The following is a 24,341-nucleotide window of genomic DNA, read 5'->3' as shown; positions in this document are numbered from 1 at the left end:
AACTGAGGATGTTTTTGTTGATTTGAAGATGGACATTCACAGTCTGCCTTTTGTCCCTCACTCATGTGCTTCCCTCTCTATCCCACACCCATGTGCCCTTCCTGCCCCCCCCCCCCCCCCCCCCCCCCTACACACACACACACACACACACACCACTTCTTGGGAATGTTTATGATTACCCCCAATCACACCCCCTGATGGTTCCTGATTCCTGACTTTCTGTGGTGGCACTGACAGTGGTGTCATATGTCACTATAATATTTTGAGTGCTTGACAAGAACAGCCCCGACAAAGGCAGTCCTCACCACCCTACTTCACTCTCTGTCTGGCCACATATGCCTGTGTGAGAGCAGCTGTTGTCAGGCCATCTTTGAGTTAAAAGAGGAAAGGAAGGAAAAAAAAAAAAAACAGTGAGGCTAGGAAATCCCCTGCCAAAATCCGTCGCAACATCAGTAATGTGTGCAGCGGATTTGCAGTCACAGTGCAGAAAGGAACAGCAGAGTAGCACATTTGTTGACGTTAGTTTGAATAAAAGTATGGTTGATAATGTCATCTACTCATGCAGATGTGTTTGCTGTTTCTCGCCATGATCAGTACTGAAAACACTGATGGAATCACCACACAGAATCTTTTCACGGTTTTGACTGTTAAGACATTGTGTCTATTCTAACTGTCTACAATAGGAAAGTAAGCCTAACTGTTCAGTCGCGTATTCCATGCAAGCTCATTGGGCAATGCATGTACATTTGTGTAATAGTTAAACAAATCAACATAGAAATTGGCATCAAAAGAAAACAGTGTGCTGTCCAAACTCTGTTGCCTCGGGCTGGAAAATATAAGGATGCAGGTGTGTAATGTTCTGACAGGGATTTTTCTCTGAAGGGAAGCGGCAATGTCAAGCTTTCTTTCTTTAATTTGACACTTTGCCCAGTCGTGGTTGTTCCAAATGCCTCACTATTTAGTGTTTCGAATAAGCAATGAGAAAGTATTTTAGGGAAAAGATGCACTGGTACACTTGTTCATTTCAGACCACTTTAACCTCTCTCTGCTCAGTTATAAACCCCAGAATATTTTCAATACGCCTTGGAAGCCAGAGAGTAGAATTTAAATAGTATGTTTTTTATTGTAGGGGACGAACAGCACACATAATGGTACAAACTGTTGCTGTTTTCTGGTAACACTTAACTAGAGCAACTGAACTTCTTGGACAGACACCAGGTCCCCCTTTTCGAGCTGAAAATATCAGGGCCTTTCACTATGTGGGAATTCCCCCTGGCTGTCTAAATACACAGTGAATTCGCTTCCCCCCCAGCCACCAGTTTCCTTAAAAAACGCCTCTCGGACACAAGCTAAAGTGTGTAGGTGAGTGTTTGTTTTGTATTTTCATACAATAAAAATCGTGATTCAGTTTATATTAATGCTGTTTTAATTCATAATAATATTAATGCTATTTATTTTGTGGTTGCTGAAAATGTCCCCTGTGTTTTGTAGAATTTTGTATCTTCCCTCCTTTTTGAGACAGATTGTACAACATGTACGGCAATCAGGGGTCGTTTTTGTTTACTAAGTATGTGAATGATATGGATTTGGTTATCATAATGATCACATATATCCTTTATAATAAAAAAAAATAATGTTACACTCACTTAGTATATATTATTATTTTGTATGAGTCGTGTGAACCGGTGTGGGGTTCAGTTATAAGAACAGAGGCAATCTTGCTGGAGACACGAATACATTGTGCTCAACTATAGTTATATGATAATACAGATGTGAATGTTCACATATTGATGGGAGTAGTGCTTTGGTGACATTATAAATTATACATTTCAGTTTATACGGTATTTGTTGCTTGACATTTTATATCATAGGAATTCTTTGTGCTATAATTTTAAGTATCCAATACTAATACTAATACTAATACAGTTAAACAAGAATAAGCAACAACATCTTTGTTAGGACTTCTGCTAAGTCTGTGCAGCAGCCAGTGAACTTTAAACACTCACCACCAGTAGCCTAATTCTGGAGATTATAAGGCTTGATATGTATTTTATTTCTGTTTGCAATCTGCAGGGCAATATATGTTTGTTAAAGATTTGTCAAACAAAATAAACCTGGAAAATAAAATAGGCCTACAATAAAGTCCTGTCTTGACAGTAGCATGTGCAAGTTAGGCTACCCAGACAGTAAGTTAGGTTACTTTGTCAGGCATTAAACAATTTTTGGATATTCAACAGCATCTGAAATGACGTTTAGTTTTGGTAAGCCTACATGGTCTATAGCAATTCATCATTAAAACATTTTAGGAAGTTAAAATGAGTTCGATCAATACATTTGTGGTTAACACGCACAAACAATTCCTTTACCAGACTTAAGTACAAATAAAACGTAATCACAGTAAACATTGTTAAGCCCTCTTTATGGAAGTGGCCTGGACCAACTCATATATTGGTTCGGAAATGTATTTCATAAGGATAAAGATTTTAAAAAGAAAACATTTACCATTTGAAAATTCACAGTAATTAGTCATCAGTAATTTCACATTCCAGTCGAATAATAACTCCTCTAAAACATATCAACACTAACTTTAACACTTTTGTCATTTAAGCCGATAATTCTGAACTTTGTCTTTAAAAATTAAAATAAGCAAGCAATATGAAGCTCGGCATTGGCTCACTGGGCTGTCAACCACGGCTGTTTACATCAAGTGTTAAATGGAATTTCCCAGGTTACGACATGGACCACTTCCGCAAATTTTTGGATAAACGAACATACGTCTCCGTCTGAAGGTAGCTAGTCTCCGGTGTCTTTTGAATTGTAACCTGTGCCTATTTGTTATAGAGGCCATTGTTTGTTTATGTTCGCATAGGGATGGCTTGTACTGTATGACTTTTTTTGTCGTAGGAAGTATCTTTAACCGTTTAGTCAACAACTGAACGAGGTATTTAACATTAACGATCAGGTTGTACATCACCTGTTGTTAGCCAGTTGCTAGCCGATTGTGCTGTATGTCTGATATCTTCTCAAGAAAATATCGTTAGCCATTTGGCAATAGCTAACTTAGCCAAATTTAGCTAACAGTTACTGCTTTGTGTGTAAAACCCAAAAATCATGATTAGGGATACTACGATGTCTTGCTTGATGGGCCCCATCAGCTGTAACGTTATGTGGAAGATTAACCTCAATGTTGCGACCTGTCGTCCAACCATACCTATTTGAAAAGTAGCTTGCCAACCAGATGATTTCTTGTTTGTTATGTACCTTTTTGCATATAGCTATCAAAGCTTGCTATGGTGGCTAGCTAGCTCGTATTGTCAAGTCACTGGGTACCAATTGCGAGCGATTAGTCACCATATTACATCGACATTACCTTCGGGCAATGATTTGTAACGTTTAGCGTTATAGTGTTAGTCAATACGCTTGCTATTCTTCTTAGCTGTTTAGGGAACCAAGCCTGCTAGGATAATATAGCTATCAGTTTGACATACGGTGGTTCTCTGGAAAACTTATATCAGTCGACCTTTCACGAAAAGAAACCACGATGTCTTGTCATGGCTTTATTGGCAATGTGATCTTGTGTAGTCGCTAGCTGGTTAGTAACTGCTCTACCTGGCCTGTGGCCAGTAGTCATTTCATTGTAGGATCTATCCATATTTTTTGCTAAATTGTGGTTGAGCATCCCAGTTTTTCTGTGCGTGGAGAGCATATGAAGCTTGCAGACAAAACTATGAAGAGAAAAGACAACGGAATTATTCAAAGCCTTTGGACATTACTTTGATATAGGCCTATATTATGTGGCTGATAAACAAACATCTGAAATCTGAACATTCAGTATTTATATAGTAGCTGTGTTGTTTAGCACGTACAGGGATGCTCAGAATGGACTGCCTCGCCAGTATATACCAAGACACGGCTATAATAAGAAACATTAAAACCATAGAGGAGTCTAGCCTAAGCGTTTCAACAACATCATCTTTATTGTGGGTATAATCCTTGGTTATTCCAGGGGGGCCTTTAGCTACTGTGCCTGTTTTTTTCTGTAGCTCTCGTGTCCATTCAAATCACCTGGTTTTAAATAGCAACTAAAAAAATCCCCTGCACGGGAGCCATTCAAATGTCAAGCCTTTGAATTGTAAATGTTCAATGCACTTGTGAGGTACACAGACTGAGATCTATTCTGTGCCTACAGGAGTTCCTGGCAGGTTTGCTGAACAATGGAATTTATCAGGTCTTAAAGTGTGGGGGAAACAAAAAATATGAATGTTGGGCTATCTCTCAACTGTATGTCTATCTTTGTTTCTTTCTGCCTGCCTGTCTCTCTCTCGCTCGCTCTCTCTCTCTCTCTTTCTTTCTCCCTCTATCTCTCTCTGCCTCAGAAATCATGAGTGCACAGTGTTGAGGTGGCAGTGATGGAAGGAAAGGGCCCATACCGAATTTACGACCCCGGTGGGAGCGAGTGCAAGGTCCGAGAGGAGTCCAGCGGCAACAGTAGCTACAGGAAGCTTCTGGAGGAGAACAGTGTGCTGAGGGAGCGAATGAAGGGCCTGAAGAGTCTAGGTAAGCAGCCAGCCCTGAGCCATTACTGTTCCCATCAGCCAATATTAAGCCTTTCACACTCCTTTCCTGTCTCAAGTACCAGTTATTTTCAAATGTGTGGAATATGCTGTAAATTGGAGCGTCGGATTCATTTGGTGTTTGCGGTTCGCCAGGCGAAGAAAGGTGTTGACAATGCCAGTACATGGACATCTCACCTTATGAGACAGAGGTCCTTTTTTGCATAGATGTCATTTGATCCGGTCAAGTCTTTAAGAGTCATTGCAGTATTAAAATAAGAGAAGTGAAGAAAACAGTGCTATGTCTTCTTTCAGAAGGCAAAGGGACCCTAGTAATATTTAGTCACCCTAAATGGCGCCCCTGTTTTGTAACTCACTTTAAATAAAGGCATTTGCTAATGTAATACATGTTATACATGCAACACTGAACAGCAGTGGTCTGCAACCTAAAAAGTATAAGGTGTCTGTGTGTGTATCTCTGTGTGTGTGTGTGTCTGTGTGTGTGTCTGTGTGTGTGTGTGTGGTGGTGTATAATTATCCATTTAGTTCTCTATCTGATGATTTGTGAATTCATTTGAAAAGCACTTTTTGACACTGTAAAATAAAAGCACAAAGACATGTCACCTAAATTTGGAAACACGAATTGAGAGGTGACCTTTTTTGAACTTACTCAGTCATTTAAAAAAAAATTTGTCCCGACCGGTTCCCTTCTAATGCTGTGATGTGATGTGATCTGAACACAAAGACATTGCATAGAAGAATGTATTGGGCGGACAGGAGCTGCGTGCCAGATTCAGACAGTGATTTCATAATGTGTTTTTTTGTTTTATTTCTTCATCTCTTGTCTCTCTCTATCCCTCGCTCTCTGTCTCTCTCCACAATCTGTCCCTCAGGAGATCTTCTGGAGGAGTCTCAGATGGAGGCGTCCAAGCTGAGGAAGAGGGTGGAGGAGCTGGTCAGGGACAACGAGGCTCTCAAGTCCTCCACCTCCAGTTTCGCCTCCAGCTTGTGCATGGGCGCCCCTGTGCAGCCAGAGACACAGGGTGAGCTGATGGGCTTGTATCATATCTTCTCATTTGTTCTTGTCCTGTGTGGAGGGACTGTTGACATTACATGGCATACTCTTGAGATTACTTGAGCTCACAGTAGCTACATTTTGAAAATGTCCTGAATTGTGACAGATATGTATATAAAAATAGAATTGTGATGTATATAAATTGTGTGATCCATTTGTGGATCTAGGGTTAGAGTTGAGCTCATTTTAAGATTGAAATGGTTAGTTTTTAAATATATGCCTGCATTTCCTGACAACCTGATTTCAGAGTGGTAAACATGTTGATATCTATTGAAGAGGGATGCGCTTGGATTGTTTTGGTTTGTGGTGCGCTGCGGTGTTGTTCTCATGGTGTCTCTCTCTCTCTCTCTCTCTCTCTCTAAAATGTCCCTCAGGCCATGCCAAGCACCATGCGCATCTGAGTGCTGAAAGTGCAGAAACGCGGGAATGCGTGACTACAGCAAAGGCTGTCCAGCCCGACCTTAATGTGCGTGACTATATGTTCTCTCAGATTTTATCACAGCGCAATGATGAATGCATGCTGATTGTCAAAGAGCACACTTACATTGGGCACACTTACATTGGCTAGTTGCTCAATATTGTGCTTTTCTTGTGCAGTGCATCAGCTAATCTTGTGTCTTCTCTCCCTATAAGGGTTTGTATCTAATTAGGAAACTCCAGTCATTTCACAGACATGTGTGATTTTGGTTACAGGAAGTGTCATCAGAGTTTGAGGTTGTGAATATGGAAGACCGTGGAGCTGTCACCACAGAAACTCAAGCGGTACGTTCTAGTGTTTTATGGTTTCGGGGATGTGTGGAAATGTTGTAATTCCAGAAACTTTTTAAATTTCCTAAATGGCTGAATCCCACAATTTGTCAGCCAATTGTTAGCCTTCTGTAGTTGACCTGAGAGACGTTCTGGAATTCAGGTGCATTCGGATTTTAAGCATTATAAATACAAAGTAATAACACATTTTTCACTCTTCAAACTCAAAGTGTAATGGTTCCCTTTTCAGTGTCCTTGACTGGAAAATGATAGTTAACAGTGGTCCAGTTTTAGAGTTTGGAGTGGTGTGCAGTGGGCGTAGGAGTGCTTAAGTTTCATTTCATCCCCAGGTTTTGCTTTCTCTGCTCCATGGTTGCCGGGGACCCTTGTTGAGTAGCAACCGAGTTAAATAGGTCAAGTTGTCTCTTAGATGTTTTACCGGCACACGGGCAATGACCTTTGCACCTTTTCCTCAAACTGTTTTAATTAAGGGGATTTATGAAGACTGATTATGGAGCTTGTGGTGTTACGTCTGGCTATATCCTTTATCTTTCTTATCAGGGCGGCTCGTTTTTGAGTTAGTGACAAGACACTTTTCTTTTGTGCCTGCCCAGTATGACTCGATAGGGAATCTACAGGATTGGCATGAATAGAAACACATGGCACGTGTGAGTCATAATAGGAATGGACACCAGGCAGAAACTCTCTGACTTACACTCACACTCACACGCTCACACTCACACTCACACTCACACTCACACTCACACACACTCACACTGAGGGCAATTAGCAATATCTGAAATTCCTTTTTGTGTAATAGTCGGCCTCATAGGAAACCCATACCACTAGCCTTAGTCAGGTGGATGCGATGACTCAGGCTTGGGTGGCTGAGGCTGACTGACTTGCCCACTTCTGCGGTTTCCTGGTGTTTCCCTCTCAGACTCCCGCTGCTGCTGCTGCCTCTGCGCCAGTGCCTCACCTGCCCCAGGAGAACATGGAGCTGGCGAGTCAGCTGCAGCGTCTGGAGAGCTCCTTCAGCGTGTTCGCCGAGGAGTCCAACCCCAACCAGCTGCTCGCCCACCTTGGCCGCATGGCCGTGGAGTTCCACCATCTCTCCTCCAAGGTGCAGAAGAATGAGCAGAGGACCTCACTGCTTCAGGTAAGGTCCTTCCCAAAACACACCCACACACCCACGCACCCCCACACACACACACGCACACACACACACACACACACACACACACACACACACACACACACTTCTTATGCGGTCTCTTCATGCTCCCTGGGTCGGTTTACACTTCAGTTCTCATCTGTTTATTTTTCCTGTCTTTTTGTAGACTCTCTGTGAACAACTCCGGCAAGAAAATAATGAGCTTCGAAAGAAAATGGAGGACGATCTGCAGTATAGGAACCGTGATTTAGAGCAACTCCGGTATGGCATTTGTGTTCGCAACATACTTTTTTTTTATTATGATTTACATAACATACATTTAGTTTCATTTTAAAGTTGACTTTTTACCATTTACCCTGCCAAGAAGAATACTTGTGCTTACCTGCTCCGCCAGAGTATCATTTCAACATAAGCAAAATGTAACCTTTCCACAAACCTTTTTGGTTTTGCTAGACTTATTTTTACTTTTGGTATTCTAGGGTCTTTCCATGGGAAGGACCCTCCCTCAGTCCAGACTCTTCCTTTGAACTACCTGACCTTGTGAACTCTTGGATTCTTGGTATTAGTTAGGCACCTCTTGACTCACACTTTCACTTTTGGTCTGGCGATACATCCTCAACAGGCAGGAGAATCAGAAGCTGAAGGAGCAGATCGCCGGAGGTGGAGAGGTGGTGCAGAAGCCGGAGACCAAAGTGACCGAAGCCAAGGAAGAAGCCGTCAAAGAGGAGCTGGTCAAGACCAAGGTGGAGGTTGCCATGACGCAGCAGGTAAACAAAACTCTGTACCCTGGTGATCAGGACCGAGATTATCTATGTAAGACAAATCTATGTAGTGCTTAGGGCGGTCATAAAATGCTTGGCCAGTCATGTCAAAGGAGAGGCGGTCCAGAGTTATGACTGAACAAAGTGAGTTATTACCGTCCTACAAGTCTTACTCTGATATATGAGAGTCTCTCTATGGAGAGCCCAGGTGGTTAAATCAATCATGATCTTAAGAGTCGTACCTGTGAGGATTGTGATTTGTTAGTTCAGTTTTTGGTATTGATTTAATGATCCCTGCGAGAACCTGTCCTGTAATGGAGGTGGTGGCTATCTGAACAGCTACTCCAGTCTGCCTTTGTGTTCATGGGATCGTTGTAAGAGGAAAAAATGTGAACAGGGACTCCTTTGTTCGTCATTTCCACATGTTGAGGAAGATTGACCATTGACTGCTGGGAAAACCTTGATTATTAAACTCCCGACCTGAACTCATTTCCCTTTATTTTAAATGAACTGTAGTAAGTTTCACAGTCATTGCTGACAAATGTAGTTTTGATTTGAGTTTCCTTTCAGCTGCTGTGTAACAGATGCTGTAATAACACTACTTAATGATCGTAAAAATAAATAAAGAAACTACACCCCAAATGGATGTGGTAAAGCAGTATCATCCATTTCCTAATACGATAATGTTAGTCAGATTGGTCTTCACTAAGAGGAAATGTTCTTCCTCTCCTTGCAGACTGGGAAAGTGGTTGAGAAAACCCCAGCCAAGACCTGTGACCCAGAGGTGTACGAGAAGAGGATCAGGCTCCTGGAGAAACAGAGAAAGGATGTAAGCCCATTCCCTCTTCCGACTGATATTCACTTGTGTGCTACCATTGTCTTCTACTCTTCACACACACACACACACACACACACACACCCACGCACGTACACACACACACACACACATACACACACCCACGCACGTACACACACACACACACACACACCCACCCACGCACGTACACACACACACACCCACCCACGCATGTACACACACACACACACACACACACACCCACGCACGTACACACACACACACGCACGTACACACACACACACACCCACGCACGTACACACACACCCACGCACGTACACACACACACACGCACGTACACACACACACACACACACACGTACACACACACACACACACACACCCACGCACTTACACACACACACACACACACACACGTACACACACACCCACGCACGTACACACACACACACATCCACGTACACACACATAACATATACATGCACGTACCCACACACGCAACATATATACATTAATTATCATCCGTTTTTTGTCTAATATCAGGTTCTGGAGGTGAACAAACAGTGGGATGTGCAGTGGACAGCCATGAAGACCCAGTTTGAACAGAAGGTAATATGTCATATCTCTCTGTGTGTGTGTGTGTGTGTGTGTGTGTGTGTGTGTGTGTGTGTGTGTGTGTGTGTGTGTGTGTGTGTGTGTGTGTGTGTGTGTGTGTTTGCGCGCCGGAGGATTATTGCACCTGATCTGTAAATGTGTTTCTCTCTGGCGATCAAGAGTTTTATGTTTTCCTTTTTCGCATATGGCTTTCTGCAAAAACAGTTTAGACTTTACTCAAATTTGGGGGGAGGGCGTTTTCACAGTATGAGAAGATTTAAGAGCCATGCAGTCTGCTCCTGCTGATCTCACCCCAGCTCTATGAGAGCCTGGGCTGGGCTGGGCTGGGCTGGGCAGAGGGGATGGAGCCAAGAGCATGGCCCTGGATGCACTCTTTAGGACTGGAGAAGGCTCTGGTCCAGTACTATGGAGAAATGTCTCTCTCCTTCTCTTTATCTGTCTCCCCTTTCTCTAAGTTTCTCTCTCTCTCCTCCTCTCTTACTCTCTCCCTCTCTTTCTGAGTCTCTTTCTCTCTCTCTGCCCCATCTCTTTCTGCTTTGGTGTGAAGGAAAGATAAAGCATCTCCACATCCCTTCTGTCACACCTCAAACAGAATTTCCCTCACCTCTCTGGTACCCGCCAGCTTCCTGCTGTGGTCGGGGGTGGTGCAAGCGTCAGGGGAGCTGAGCTGCACGGCCCCATAAAGATGGCTGCTCACTGCTGTGGTGACGGCAACAAGAACGGCAGTGGTTGGATGTACGAATTGGGCCTGTTACCCATTGAAGGGTTGAAAGGTGTTTTTTTTTTTTTTTGGTGTGTGTATGTGTGTCTGTATGTTGTCGCGTTGACGTCACGCGGCCCTGCGCCGCACAAACACACCAACTGGAACAAAAACTAAATCCGGCCTTTGAACCTGTTTACATGCGTGTTCGTTTCCAGACAGCTGCCTGACTCATATGAAAACATTTCTTATGTTTTTGCTTCTAGGGGTAGTATTAAAAATGAGCACAGTCTGTCTGAAAGCAGATAGTATCTCTCTCCATACAGTAATTCTGAGGTTCGGTACATAAGTCACTGAAGTACTCACTAGTCCCGTGTGGCACACTGGGACTATCAGACAAGGTGTGGGCCAAACGATGGAACTGGTTCCATTGTAACCAGATGAATAGAACAGCGTTGAGGCAACAGGAAGCTGAAAGTGCATCAGATTAGTGTCCTGAACACAGTACTGTACAGGGTGAATCTGAAATTCAACGGTGAATAAAAGTTTTCATTAGGCAACTGTAGGTTGGTCATGAGGCAGGTTTACCACAAGCTGGTTAAACAGAAACACAGTTGTGTTGTCACCTTCCACATAAGTTTGGCAATAACACATGATCAATGGCAAATTGCACGATTTGTGTGATTTTTGTCAAACAGCAACTTTGTTCTTTTAACCGCATCTGGTGCAATAGCCTCAGCTATAACTATGTAACATGTGTCATTCAAATCCAAACCAAAGTCCGAATCCAAATGTATTGTGTGTAGAACTAATCCGTTGATGATCCGTCATCAGATAATAGACATAGTCAATATATGTGTTTGTTCACCCTTTGGCCCGCTCTCCTCCTCTCCAGATCACAGACCTGCGCCAGAGGCTCGCCGACTCCCAGAAGGCCGTGCTGGAGCTGGAGGCCGAGCGTGAGCAGAGGCAGCGCGACTACGACAAGAAGTTGCTGCTGGCCAAGTCCAAGATCGAGAACGTGCAGGTGAACATCCCACCCAGCATGCTTGCCTCGACTCTCTGCTACCCCATCCCCACCAACCCCCCCCCCCCCCCCCCCCCCCCCCCCCCCCCCAGCCACTGGTCCCAGCGGAGGGGTATTTACACTCATTAAGAATGATTGAGTTGTTATTTACCCACTGGCTTTCGGGCGGTCCAGGAGAGAATCAGGTGCTCTGGCACTCGCACGTCTCGTGTAAACAGAACCCCATTGCCATTAGATTTGGGCGCCTGGGAAGTGCCACGTTTTTTGATGCAAGCAGTTCAAGCTCGGTAGCGTTTCTTACAATGAAAGCCGAATATGTAGTGCGGGCCACAGGAATTACCCTGGGGCTGCTGGCTATCTGCCTGTATTACCCCGGCTGGTGCTGACAGCTCTCTCTGCCACGGCACTCTGCTGTGGGGAAGACAAGGCACAGTAGCTGGCATGAGCTCTACACTTGGCATCGAGTGTGTTCCCAGAAGGGGAAAACATTGTTCGTCACCGGGTCTTACCCAAACCATAACAAAATCACCAAAAGTATGAATTATGTGTATGCATGAATGTATTTATGTATATGCCCCATCACTTTAGAAAGGATGTGATTACAAAAAGGCTTGAGATCTGATCGTTGAAAGAATTGAAGAAACCCATGTTTTAGTAGATCTCACATGGTGGTCTGATACTTAGTGTGCTGTTTAGCATACTAGATAGTACACTTCTCCTTACCTGTTTTTCACATGTTACGCTTCCTAGTATCACTTCCTTCTGGTCATGGAATCAGTTTTTCCCTTTCCCTCGTGAGTCTCACCTGTAGTAAAAACTGATTCAAAATCAGAAGAACAACAACAACAGCAGTTGTGGTGGTGATTGTCCCAGAACCTCAACGAGACAGAACTTTTGTAGTCTCATTTCCTACAAGTTCATGTGCCTTTTTGAGTGGCTGGGGATTTTATGATGTGAGGTTTCACTGTGAGGTGAAGTTTGCATACACTGACTACTGGTGTGTAGTATATAGCATAGGCTTTATTCTTGTGTGTTTCCTTGAAGTGTTTAAATATAGTCTTCTGTGACGCATAGAAACAAACGATGGCTATTGTCAAAAATGCAGTCCTTAATTCAGTTTCGCAAAAGGTTGTTGATTTTCAAGCAAAATAGCCTTCAAATTACACCTTTCAGTACCGTGCACCTGAAGCACCGTGCTGATTGGCTGGGATTGTTTATGGCTCGGTCCGAGCGCAAACACTGAGTGGACAGCTAGAGAACAACGAGGCGCGATTGGCTGAATTTGACAAAATAGTGTTTGGGTTTACAATGGCAGACTGTGCCTTTACCTGCTGTGTTGTATCTGAATCACATCTGACATTTGTTGGGGGGAAATATATTAACCATTTAGACACGGGGGAAAGTATCATACACACATAATCGGTACAAACAGCACTTATGTATTTAACAACACATGAAAAAGCAATTTTTATACTTTCTGAGAGTACTTAAGATAGTAATGGAATGGTGTATGTAAGACCTACACAACTGAAAAGCATAGTAACATTATATTTTTATGTAGCGCTTTCTGAAGAGAATTGTGTGTGTGTGTGTGTGTGTGTGTGTGTGTGTGTGTGTGTGTGTGTGTGTGTGTGTGTGTGTGTGTGTGTGTGTGTGTGTGTGTAGGGTGAGAAGGAGTGTCTGACCTCAGAGACGTGTGAGCTGAAGCAGAAGGTTCGCTACCTGCAGGACCAGCTGCTGCCACTCACCAAGCAGAGGGAGTACCAGGAGAAAGAGATCCAGCGCCTGAACCGGGTTAGCGCAGCCACATGCGCACACACACGCACAAGAACACACACACACACACACGCACGCACGCACGCACGCACGCACGTACACATAAATACACACACAAACGCGCATACATGAATACACACAATGCTTTGCCAAGGCATTTTTAAAGCGTCTGCGCCTTTAGCAACGCGCCTCGGTGTAATCGTGCCCATACACACACACACACACGCACACATCGACTTACTCATTTATACTTCATCTCTTCAGAGAGATCTTCATAACAAATGTTAATCTGCTTTAATGTCTCTCTCCCACTCACACAACTACACAAACACACACACACACGCACCCTGATGCATCATAGAAAGCCATAGTTTTCTACAGAGGTGTTCAGAGGTATCACTGCCTCTCACTAGCTGTATTGTTTTTCTTGTAAGTCGTCTCTCTGTGTGTCTGTGCCTCTTTAGTGCAGTCTCTGCTGTTAATATAAACAGCTCCAGGCTCAACTCCTGCATTTAGCTTCTGTAGCATCTCCACCACTGTCGTCATCTTTGGAGAGTCAGCCACGTATTGGTTTGTGGGAAAAAAATTGCAATGAAAGTGTTACTCCGTAAAAGTGTCTCATGGCCATTGTAGACTGTGTGAGCTATAAACTATAAGGCACAATGACTTTCAGTCCTTTTCAGGCAGCGCTCACTAAAATGTAACACACACACAGGGACTGGGAAGGAATCAATCTCTCTCCTAAAGTGTAGCTTATTATACCAGTCGCTAACACTTCAGAGTTAAAATAAATGGCTTTGGCAACTGCAAGATCTAACTTCTAGTATATCGTGTGTGTGTGTGTGGGTGTGCGTGTGTGTGTGTCTCTCTAAGCAGGCCCTGGAAGAGGCTCTGAACCTACACTCTCCCTCCACGGCTCAGCAGCCGGGCATGAACCTGGGCGACGGGGCCATGAACCTGCGCTACCAGGAGGCCCTCACACAAATAGCCGTGTTAAAAGAGCAGGTAAACCCCTCCCCTAATCTCCTGCTATCATTCAGTAAATCAGCCTAGCACAGTTTAATGTGGTTGCCCAGGATCTGTGGAGTGTTTGAGTAAAACCATTTTTTGTAAGATCCCCTAACCACAAGCCCATTACCGTAGGATCAGGGGGATATTGAACTTTGTTCTGTTCTGTTTTAGGGTAATTCTGGTTTTGTGAAACATTGTTGAAGATAGGTAATCCAAATATTTATCTCTAAGGTCAGATCTGGGTTAGATTTGATATTTTGTTGATAGTGAAGTTCTAGATGGTCTTGGTTTGGCTTTTAATCAAAAGATACATCTTCAACACATTTAATTGTGCATCACTGTGGCAAAGGCAGTGTTCAGCAAGGTGAAAAAGAGCATCCATCACAGGTGAATTTTTCCCTTTGACTTGGGGTATTCCGAGAGCTATCATACTGAGGTAAACTTGGAAATGAATGTGTTGACCGACGGCTTAAAGGGATAGTTCGGTTTTTAAGACATGAATATGTATGGCTTCCCCGTCAGCAGTGTCATGCAATCATGCATCACTTACCCCCGACAGCGTCCTGTGAGCAGAGTTCTCGTCCAGTTTTGGTCAAACCGAAAGTAGTCCGGCAGGTTTGCTAGACCCAGCAAAATAAAAAGTTTCTCTTCCCAAAACATTATGTGTTCAAAAGAGTGATATATTTGCATCCCAAAACCGTTGTAGTGCAAAAAGTCACACCTCGTTATCACTTGGCCCTATTTTCAATACGCTGGATACTGCAGAGTCTACGGCAGATACTACTAGAGAGTCTACCTGTTTGAATCTTGAAAGTTGATTCTTGAAAGTTTGATTCACCAAAGTTGCCTGACAGAAACGTCCATCACAAAAAAACGATGCTTTATGTCAATTTTATCAAATGTTGTCTCAGTTTTCATCGTTTTCCTGTGATGGACGTTTCTCTCAGGCAACTTTGGTGAATCAAACTTTCTCGAATCAACTTTCGCGAAATAAAACAGGTAGACTCTCTAGTAGTATCTGCCGTAGACTCTGCAGTATCGAGCGTATTGAAAATAGGGCCAAGTGATAACGAGGTGTGACTTTTTGCACTACAACGGTTTTGGGATGCAAATATATCACTCTTTTGAACACATAATGTTTTGGGAAGAGAAACCTTTTACTTTCCTGGGTCTGGAAACCTGCCGGACTACTTTCGGTTTGACCAAAACTGGACGAGAACTCTGCTCACAGGACGCTGTCGGGGGTAAGTGATGCATGATTGCATGACACTGGTGACGGGGAAGGTATACAGATTCATGTCTTAAAAACCGAACTATCCCTTTAAATGATGCAGACATAGCGTGACTATGGCTTTTAAGGTTTTGTCTCCTTGATAAAATCAGTGTCCTCAGTTTGAGGTTAAGGGTTGTTATGGAAAGAAGAGTATGCCCTGGCTTTTCAGCCTGGCCGTAACGAGTTGGATTGCATGTGTGTTTGCTTTGGCTGGTAGGGAGTGATGTTATTGGTTCACTCATTGTGATGAACGTTCATTGCTCTTCGTCGCAGGTGAAAATCTTCGAAGAGGACTTCAGGAAGGAGAGAAGTGACCGGGAAAGGATGAACGAGGAGAAGGAAGACCTTCGTCGACAAGTAGAAAGACTCCAGGGTCAGATGACTAATCTGACCAATCAGGTTGGTGCTAGGTTTTTTTTTTTTAGAGGCATAGAAATCCCCTCCCTCTAGTCCCCTCCCCATCTCTTAAGGGTGGCTTATACTTCTGCAGTTTCATCACAAGCGATATCTGTTGTGAGAGAATGACGACAAAATTCCACCATGTAAATAGATCCGTATTTACAGTAAATATTGAAAATAGCTGTGGTTTACTCATGTTTCTACCAACAGTCACACCGATCATAAACTAGTTTCGGTATCAGGTTTTTCGTATGAGAATATGAGAGTGTGTGAATAAGTTTATATGTGTCTCTGTTTTAAAGCTCCACCAAGCCCAGAATGAGTGTCAGAGAGAGCGCTCAGAAAGATGCAAGCTGGAGAGGTTGCAGATGCATCACAAGCAGGTAACACTCAGCTCTAACCTTGTGGAAGAGCGCCACCCTGTGGCATATAAAGTAACCATTCTACCTTACTATCAACAACCACAATTTGTTTATTCATTGTTTTACTCTATGTTTTTGTTGCACTATATGTATTAGCATTTCTAAAACGTAGTTTAAATTTTATTTATTTCAACTGTGTGGTCATTTCTCATGTTCACCTGGTTCTCACGTGAGGTATTTCATGTCGGCCAGTGCAGTTTACTGACCGAATGTTATCCCAGGAGTTTACTGACCGTATGTTATCCCCGGAGTTTACTGACCGTATGTTATCCCCGGAGTTTACTGACCATATGTTATCCCCGGAGTTTACTGACCGTATGTTATCCTCGGAGTTTACTGACCGTATGTTATCCTCGGGAGTTTACTGACCGTATGTTATCCTCGGAAACCTTCTAGGACGGCCAGCCTGAGCGCCGCACCTCCGACCCCACCACTGGGCCAGCGGCGCCGGCGGCGACAGCAGCACCTAACGGCCCCTTGAGCCCCCCGTACTGCGGCCCGTTCGTGCAGGTAGGCCACCAGGGCCTTGAGGGCTGGCCCATCCACTTCCCTCCCCGCATGCCCAACATCAGCACGGCTCCCGGACGAGACTTCCAGCCCGTCAACCCAGTAAGAGCCCTTCCACACACACACACACACACACACACACACACACACACACACACACACACACACACACACACACACACACACACCACGCACACAACCGATCACCATCCCAGCCTGCACATTTCTTTGTCCAACACACTCTCATCTGTAAAGTAACTGATTATCAGTAGTACCACAACATAATATACTCATAACAGGTCCTGGTTTATTAAAGATGTGTGTTTGCTCGTTACTTGGTTGTCAACTACAAAAAACAGATAATCAAAGTAATACAAATAAAACAAAGATGCACTCCTCAGCACACCGTAGTAGAATGTCTGCTTTGGTATCTCATTGTGTCGTATCATCTCTGACAGTGTTAATGGCTACACATAAACATCGCAGGGTCTGCGTGGCAGGAGTAGTATCTCATTTTGGGGAGGTGCTGCTAACATTTCCATTTTCATTCCTTCATTCGGTAGATGCTTTCATCCAAAATGAGTTGCAGAACAAGGAAGATTAGGAGAGGAAAATTCAACACAATTTTAATATATTTCTATTTTGCTGATGCTCCCTCTGCTCTGTCTTTCAGGGCTTTCCATGGCAGTCATCCTTCCCACAGCCCCGAGGCAGCAGAGGGCAGGGTGACTCGGCACGCCCCCCTCCAGAGAACGCAGGTACGCTACGCTACACTACACACATCACTGGCTGACACACACAAGACTTACACTACACACACTCACACCACTGGCTGACACACACAAGGCTAACACTACACACACCACTGGCTGAAAAACACAAGACTAACAATACACACACTCACACCACTGGCTGACACACACAAGACTAACACTACACACACTCACACCACTGGCTGACACACATAAGGCTAACATTACACACACTCACACCACTGGCTGACACACACATGGCTAACACTTTAAGGGCTGTCCCGCTCTGGCGCTCTTATGATCTGTGAAGTGCTCTCTGATGGAGAACAGATCCAGTGGCCCCTATGTGGACACCATGACCTCTATTTACATAGAGCATTTAGCATGTTCAAAGCACAGTGTTATCACAGTGGCCATTCGAAAGAGAGAGGCAACACAAGCTTCAGAGATGGCACAGGATCCTTAGCTGATTGTGCTGTACACAAACAATGAGATATCTGTCTGTAACTGATGTTTTAACACCTCAGCATATCAGAATAGAGTTATACCTGGTGTTAACAAGGTTATAAGGATGTATAATTTCTGTGGGAATGACTAAAATGATAATTTCTCCTATTTTTTTTTTTCAAAAAACGAAACGACACGATTCCAGGGCTCTGGAATGGAAGTATGTTGCGTCACAGCACACTAGGGGGTAGGCTCCTGCAGTGTTCAAGTCTTGAGGGCACTTTAGTCTAGCACAACACAGGGTTGCTTTGCTTTAACACAGGGTTTACATTAGAGAAATGTATCCAGGTACAGGCAAAAGAAGGAAAAAAAAGAAACAGACATGTCTACAATGTGACACGAGGACTCGATGTGGTTATTGACATCTACCCTTCTCTTGTGCCATCAGATGCCAGCGCATCAGGCTACGGAAAAAGGGATCGCCAGGCCAACGACCCCGGGAAGCACTAGTGGTCCGACCTGCCTGTCCCTGGGACGGCATCGAGCTAGTAGCATGATGCAGTTTCATTTCTGTTGGCATGGTGTGATTTTCAGAACTATAGGTTCCTACTGGATCGATATTATATTGTAATGTTGTTTATACTTCAGTTTTATAAGGCTATTTGTGAGACACTGTTTTTTTTTTCCCCTATCAAGAGTATATAGACATATTATTTTGGATTTTCTTTCCGTTTTGATTTATTGAACTTTGTATTACTTTTACCGTTTTTTAAATTATATGCGTTCTAAAATTCTATGCAGGAACCGAGGGTTTAAAGAATCTAAATCATTACCATAGCCAGTCAATAAGTGCTTAACATAAATGACACATACATCATATAATTGACATGAACGTAAATTGAGGAATATTGTTTTGTTTTTTGTTGGAATGTTGGCGTAGTCAGAAATGGAGAGAAGGGAAAGTCCCCATGCTTAATAGCATGTCCAGCGGCACTGATGGCATTCCTCTGGAATGTTATCATTAGAAGATTGCCAGTTAGTTACCGGTTGTAATTTAGATGTTCACCCACTGAGTTAGTATAATTTGTTGTGCTTTTGATGTTCAGAGGATTTTGTTTTTATTTGATCATACGGATGTGAATTACCAATGATTTATCATTATTATTATTATTATTTATAATCTGTTTCACATAGACTATTGTTTAATTGTTCTAAGTAATGATGTTCTTTGTGTATTTGTCAGTGTCTCCCCCTCCTGTATATTGTAGCTGTTGAAAGATCGCTTTAAAGTGTGCGCATATCAGTGTGTACACAAGGAGCTAGAATCCGCAATATTCTACACGAAAGCAGGTCCCATTCCCTCTTCCCTTTTGATTTGGAAGCCATGAAGAGATTTTAACAGGGAGCTCTGATGATGAGGCGGCCAGGAGACAATTACTGCTTTAATCTGAGGGCCATTCCTGCTCGCATAGACAAAGGTGAGATCTTCGATTCATTATCAGAGCGTCCCGTCACATCGAGACCTGACATGGGACCTGCTTTCTGTGGCTCTGTCGAAGCTCGAGCTAACCACTAACCAGCAGCAGCTAGTCGTACCATTAGGCATATCAGTAGTTGCTCTGCAAGACCCGCAAAACCTGTGGTGAAGCGAGAGCAACTTTTGGTGGTGGTGGGTACATTGTAACTATTTTGTTTTCCTCTGCTCAGCGTGTCTTGCTGTAACAAAGACGCAGTGTGATTTATATTATTGTACATCCAGCTCCACTTGCAAGTTGCCTTTTGTTGACATGACGTAAGCATCGCCCGTAAGAACGAGTTTGTTGACATCAAAACACCTGAAAACCAGAGCCGATTAGGGGCTTCATTCAATGCCTCCTAAAAGTGTTCCATGGACAGACTGTCAAAGCCCTGGAGTGTTTAAAGTAAAGGTAAACTAGATCAGTGTAACAATATCGTTCAGCTCCTGCATATAAAAATAATTTACTTTCCCCCTGAGATCTCTGGAATTGCAGTGCAATCAGACTTGCTGTCAGAATGGTATAATAAGTATCCTGTAAATAAACATGAAAACGGCTACGTAGTTATTTTGGAAAGGCACAGTACAGCTGAGTTTGAATTCAACAGTTTGAGTTTATCAAATTCCTTGTGATTTGCAAGTGGAAGGGTTGTCAGTTGAAATGCACTTTGAAATGTCTGCTTTCTTTACTGGTATAGCTGTGACTTTGACTGGATTGTAGTTTTGTGCTTTTTGGAGTGACCTTTTCTCCCTAGTAGGCGAAAGCACATCTTATGTATGTGAAACCCCTTTTGTATTTGACTAGCATAATAAATATATTCTAAATGTGTTTCTTCAGTTGATACTTGATGTTATTGATGCTTTTTTGTGACTATAGTTCCTCCCACCCTCAAACATTATCTAAAGAGAACGTTAATGCTGTTTAAAGTGGAACTGCAACCTTTAAAATGTTTTTTTTTTGCTGTAAACCAAAGGGCATGACTGTATTGTGATGAAATACATCAGTGCTGGTGTTAATATTGGCAGCATTTCGGGGTTGAAAATGGGTCAAAACGCGATCTACCGTTAAAAATCATACTGAACCTTGCAAAGCTAATGCTGACGAGTTTGCTGGTATTTACGATTTATCTGCACCCCCACCTTCCCATTTCCCAGCCTGTAAGTGAGGTCTCATTTTCATTCTCAGGAGTTTACGTCCACACTCTCAGCCCCACGTTGCTCCCTCTCTCAGCCCCTTGTCCACTTTTTAGCATTTTTCAAAATGATTAGAGGGTGTAGTTGGGCTTTGAGCTCAGATTAAAGTCACAGAGGATGGTTATGAATTTTCAACTTCTAGAAAAAAAATACTACTACTGCTACACCTTGTGTTGCTCTCGACTGTCTTCTCAACTCATTCTGTGCATTTAATTAAACACATTTCCTCAAGTGGGTGTTTTGCTTAGAGAGATTATTTTAATTGAAGGCAAAGACATGACATGTTTCAGTAGGCAGTACGGTGGTGGGTACTGGGGAAAGAGGCCTGGCTCCACAGGGGCTCCAGAGTGTCTTGAATGCACTAAGAGGCACTCTGGCCCTGCGGCCCTCAGGTCAGGCCCCACAGGATCTCTGCTTTCAGACCTCACCGTCACTAACAGGCTACTCTCCCACCTCCTCACCAACGCCACTGCCTACTGCTGTCAGGGAAAAACACATGGCATCACAGAAAAACACAGAGGACATTGATTTCTGACATTTGTCTACGTTTTTTTGTTTTGTTTTGTTTTCAAGAGCCTGCAATCATTTAGTCATATTGTAATTTGACATGTTGAAATAGTTATCGGAGGGCAGTTCTTGTTGTTGGAGGGTAGATGGAGTATGTTTTGTATTTAGGAGTAGAGTTTCTGGAAATATTTCAGGATGTCTGCTCGGACGTCAGAGACGTTCACCCTTGGGAACCACCGCATCACAGGCTTGCCATCTGGCCCAACCAGGAACTTCTCAAAGTTCCACTTGATGTCGTTCCCCTTGAAAGGATCCCAGAACAGCCTGTTCGTGGGATTCCCAAAGCTCTCACCAACAGGTGGACAAGTTTTCTAAAGATAAGGAGAGATTTACATTTTAAATTACCAACAGTGCAAAGCAGGCCTCAAAATAATCTATTAAATCTTGGAAGGTATAGGCATATTGCATTGTGAATCTGCAAAGAATGGACACTACTGCAATTTGAATTGCTTTGTTTAAACTTTGTTTCATGATAGTGTTTCACAAAAGATTGTATGAAGTTACTTACTTTGAGGAATGTGAAGAGGCCTTGTTCATACAGACCATTCACGTCAGCTTTTTGAAACAGCTGGAAGTTGGGGACAAACCCTTTGCCCGGGCGTACGTACCTAAAAGAACACAAGGCTGACTATGTTTAGAGTAACCTTGTCATGGATTTACATCTGGATCTGGAAACATGTATTATACAGGCAGTGAAATCTTCTCCCTTGGCCTACAAAGTTTGACAGACATTCAGTGAAGTCATTGTAAAATGGTGGTCTGTCTTAAATTCCCTCCAAAATGAATGGGAGTTGAGGGAGAGATGAAGCTGCATACACTATCTGCAGGAAACAGGCAAATTGTGGGTCTTTTACTGATTAAGCCATGATGATTGATGAATGGATTCCAGCACCATCTATCGGTCCATTCTTCCATATAGAAATCTGATATGGCTAATGCGCCCTGGCACATTGTGCAGCTTAATGGCACTAAGGCTGACTTTACTGTTCCCGGTAATTAAAGCAAACAATAGGTACCCTACTCACTTTAGAGTGGGCAGAATTTCATCGTTGCTTCCAGGCTCTTGTTTGCCAAACTGGTTGCATGGAAACCCAAGAATGGTGAATCCATGACCTTTCAACTCCTCGTGTAGTGCATTCAGTTCTGTGAAAAGACACCAGAGGAATGTCAGCATCATGTCAGCATTCTGGCCTGACTATATCTTAACATTAACATTTGTTTGTGACTTACCCAGATACTGGAAAACTAGTCCTCAATAAGCTGCAACATTTAGAATGAGGACCGTCTTCCCAGCGTACTGGCCTAAATTGATGTATTCAGACCCATTTATATTTTTAGCTCCATAGTCGTAGATGGTGCCCGAGGTGGGAGAGCAAATCTGTTAAATGAAGTACGTCACACATTTTAGTCCAATTTGCAAAGCCAAGCGCTCTCGTAAGTGTTTAAAACACAGTCGTATCAGGTTTACAGATATTGAGCTCAACTTGATATCAACGTTGTGCCACAATTTAGAATAATATGTTATGTGATCACAATAAGTCAATTCGACATAATGAGGCCTGTTTAACGCCAGCATGACAAAGTAGCCTACTTGTCGAACTATATCTACTGACTGTCGCTTGTGGCTACGCCTGGATGTTAAATATTTGTCAAGGCTATTTGTCACTATTAAGCATTCAGTAGAACTGCAGTTACCTATAAAACCATCGTTCTCTCTATTTTCCTTTTCCTTTTAGTTTCTGTGGTAACCTGTTGCTAAGCTTTCACCTGCCAGCATGTTGTCCACTCGTTGCCAGAAAAGCGCAACATGTCCAGCACGGGGGAGGGCTACTGTCGCTTTTAGGTTTAATTCTCGCAATTTTCTTTATACAGAAACAGATATTGTGGGTATTATGTAATCGGGTATTGTAATCGGGTATTATGTTATCATCTCATATTCATCTTTCCGTGAATTACAATGGGATATCCTTACACTTGCTGCTGATTTTAATTTACCAAAACAGCTGTTAACGCATAGTCAAATGTATATCTAGATTTAGCAATCTATGATTTCTGTATTATTCTATCTCATATCAATTGATATTCGGACATCACTCAAGTAGTTAGTAATTAGTAATTATGTCGTTATAATTGACACAGTTGTTAAATTAAAAGGGGGGAAAGGCATTACCTGCTTATTTGGATCTCCAATACTCAACTGAAGCAGTCCTAAAAGAACCACCGGGACAATCCACTGTTTCTCTCGGCTCCCCATGGTAGAGGAGGCTGGATTGTGAACCCTTTCCCCAGAGACGTGGTTAGTATATCATTAGAATATGGTTGCCTCTCTTTGTATGGTGACTCCACTCGCTGCAATGATAAGGTGACGCACTTTTTTTTTTTGTATCACTGACCAATCAAAATCAAGTTCTGAAAAGCATATTTAGCACTGGCTACGCAACTTATTTACCATTTTGCCACAGATGTGTCACAGGCCATTTATTTCATAATAAAACATCTGGACTGTGCGAATAAACATGAATCATGATTAGGAACACATTTTTTGAGGTCATGAATATTTCAAGTAGCTACTTTTCAAAAAGGGTGACATGTTACCATGCCTGCCTTCTAGAATGTGAGGATAGAGTGAATTCTTTAAAAAAAAGAGACCAGCCTTGTAATGGACCCTGTAGTTAATGCAACTGTGCTACGCCATTAGTATACAGGAGCGAGCTATTTAAGTCAACAACCCTCCTATGACTCACCAGCAACAACACTTAGCTATCAGAAAGGGAGTGGGCACACTGTTTGCCTCTGCAGTCACCTAAGTTCATGTCACAGTGCTGCCAGAAAACATTGCGTCAGGAGTTGTTTTGAATACACAATTATTCTAGTGTTCAACTTAGTAACGTTTGGGTTAGGAATGTGAACAGTAGGGCATGTGTAAAGTCCTGAAATATGGTGGCCTTAGAAAATTCATAGAACAGCCCCTGGTTCCCTAAAACTTGACAATGACAGTTGACAATGTC

The 24,341-nt window shown here is 43.0% G+C and overlaps 2 protein-coding genes across 3 annotated transcripts; one reads left to right on the top strand and one right to left on the bottom strand.

Annotated features, from left to right (window-relative positions):
- Window positions 1-141: 141 nt before the first annotated feature.
- On the top strand, window positions 142-20,401 carry tnip1 (TNFAIP3 interacting protein 1). 2 transcript variants are annotated; one of them, XM_080840338.1, is made up of 18 exons: window positions 142-1,362; window positions 4,377-4,557; window positions 5,447-5,596; window positions 6,003-6,094; window positions 6,322-6,390; window positions 7,316-7,534; window positions 7,716-7,810; window positions 8,172-8,316; window positions 9,047-9,139; window positions 9,671-9,736; window positions 11,338-11,469; window positions 13,135-13,263; window positions 14,122-14,250; window positions 15,803-15,928; window positions 16,231-16,311; window positions 16,747-16,959; window positions 17,531-17,615; window positions 18,505-20,401. In XM_080840338.1, the coding sequence occupies exons 2-18, from the start codon at window positions 4,410-4,412 to the stop codon at window positions 18,564-18,566; spliced, it is 2,034 nt and encodes a 677-aa protein (XP_080696464.1). In that variant the 5' UTR covers window positions 142-1,362; window positions 4,377-4,409; the 3' UTR covers window positions 18,567-20,401. The 2 variants fall into 2 exon arrangements, with proteins under 2 accessions (XP_080696464.1, XP_080696463.1); XM_080840337.1 differs by lacking the exon at window positions 142-1,362 and adding an exon at window positions 2,717-2,789.
- Window positions 20,402-21,004: 603 nt separating this feature from the next.
- Window positions 21,005-23,645, bottom strand: gpx3 (glutathione peroxidase 3). The gene is made up of 5 exons (XM_080840183.1): window positions 23,504-23,645; window positions 22,564-22,711; window positions 22,359-22,476; window positions 21,842-21,941; window positions 21,005-21,644 (listed from the first exon to the last, which is right to left on the bottom strand). The coding sequence occupies exons 1-5, from the start codon at window positions 23,585-23,587 to the stop codon at window positions 21,438-21,440; spliced, it is 657 nt and encodes a 218-aa protein (XP_080696309.1). The 5' UTR covers window positions 23,588-23,645; the 3' UTR covers window positions 21,005-21,437.
- Window positions 23,646-24,341: the final 696 nt, after the last annotated feature.

Source organism: Sprattus sprattus (genome assembly GCF_963457725.1).
Source record: "Sprattus sprattus genome assembly, chromosome: 6".
In the NCBI taxonomy this organism is placed as follows: Eukaryota; Metazoa; Chordata; class Actinopteri; order Clupeiformes; family Clupeidae; genus Sprattus; species Sprattus sprattus.
This window is presented reverse-complemented; position numbering and strand designations above follow the sequence as displayed.

Excerpts from the sequence above, each read along its gene's own strand:
- tnip1 (XM_080840338.1), top strand. The coding sequence starts at position 4,410 with ATGGAAGGAAAGGGCCCATACCGAATTTACGACCCCGGTGGGAGCGAG. Across the intron at positions 6,391-7,315 it reads TCACCACAGAAACTCAAGCG|ACTCCCGCTGCTGCTGCTGC; the intron begins GTACGTTCTAGT and ends TTTCCCTCTCAG. Across the intron at positions 9,737-11,337 it reads AGACCCAGTTTGAACAGAAG|ATCACAGACCTGCGCCAGAG; the intron begins GTAATATGTCAT and ends CCTCCTCTCCAG.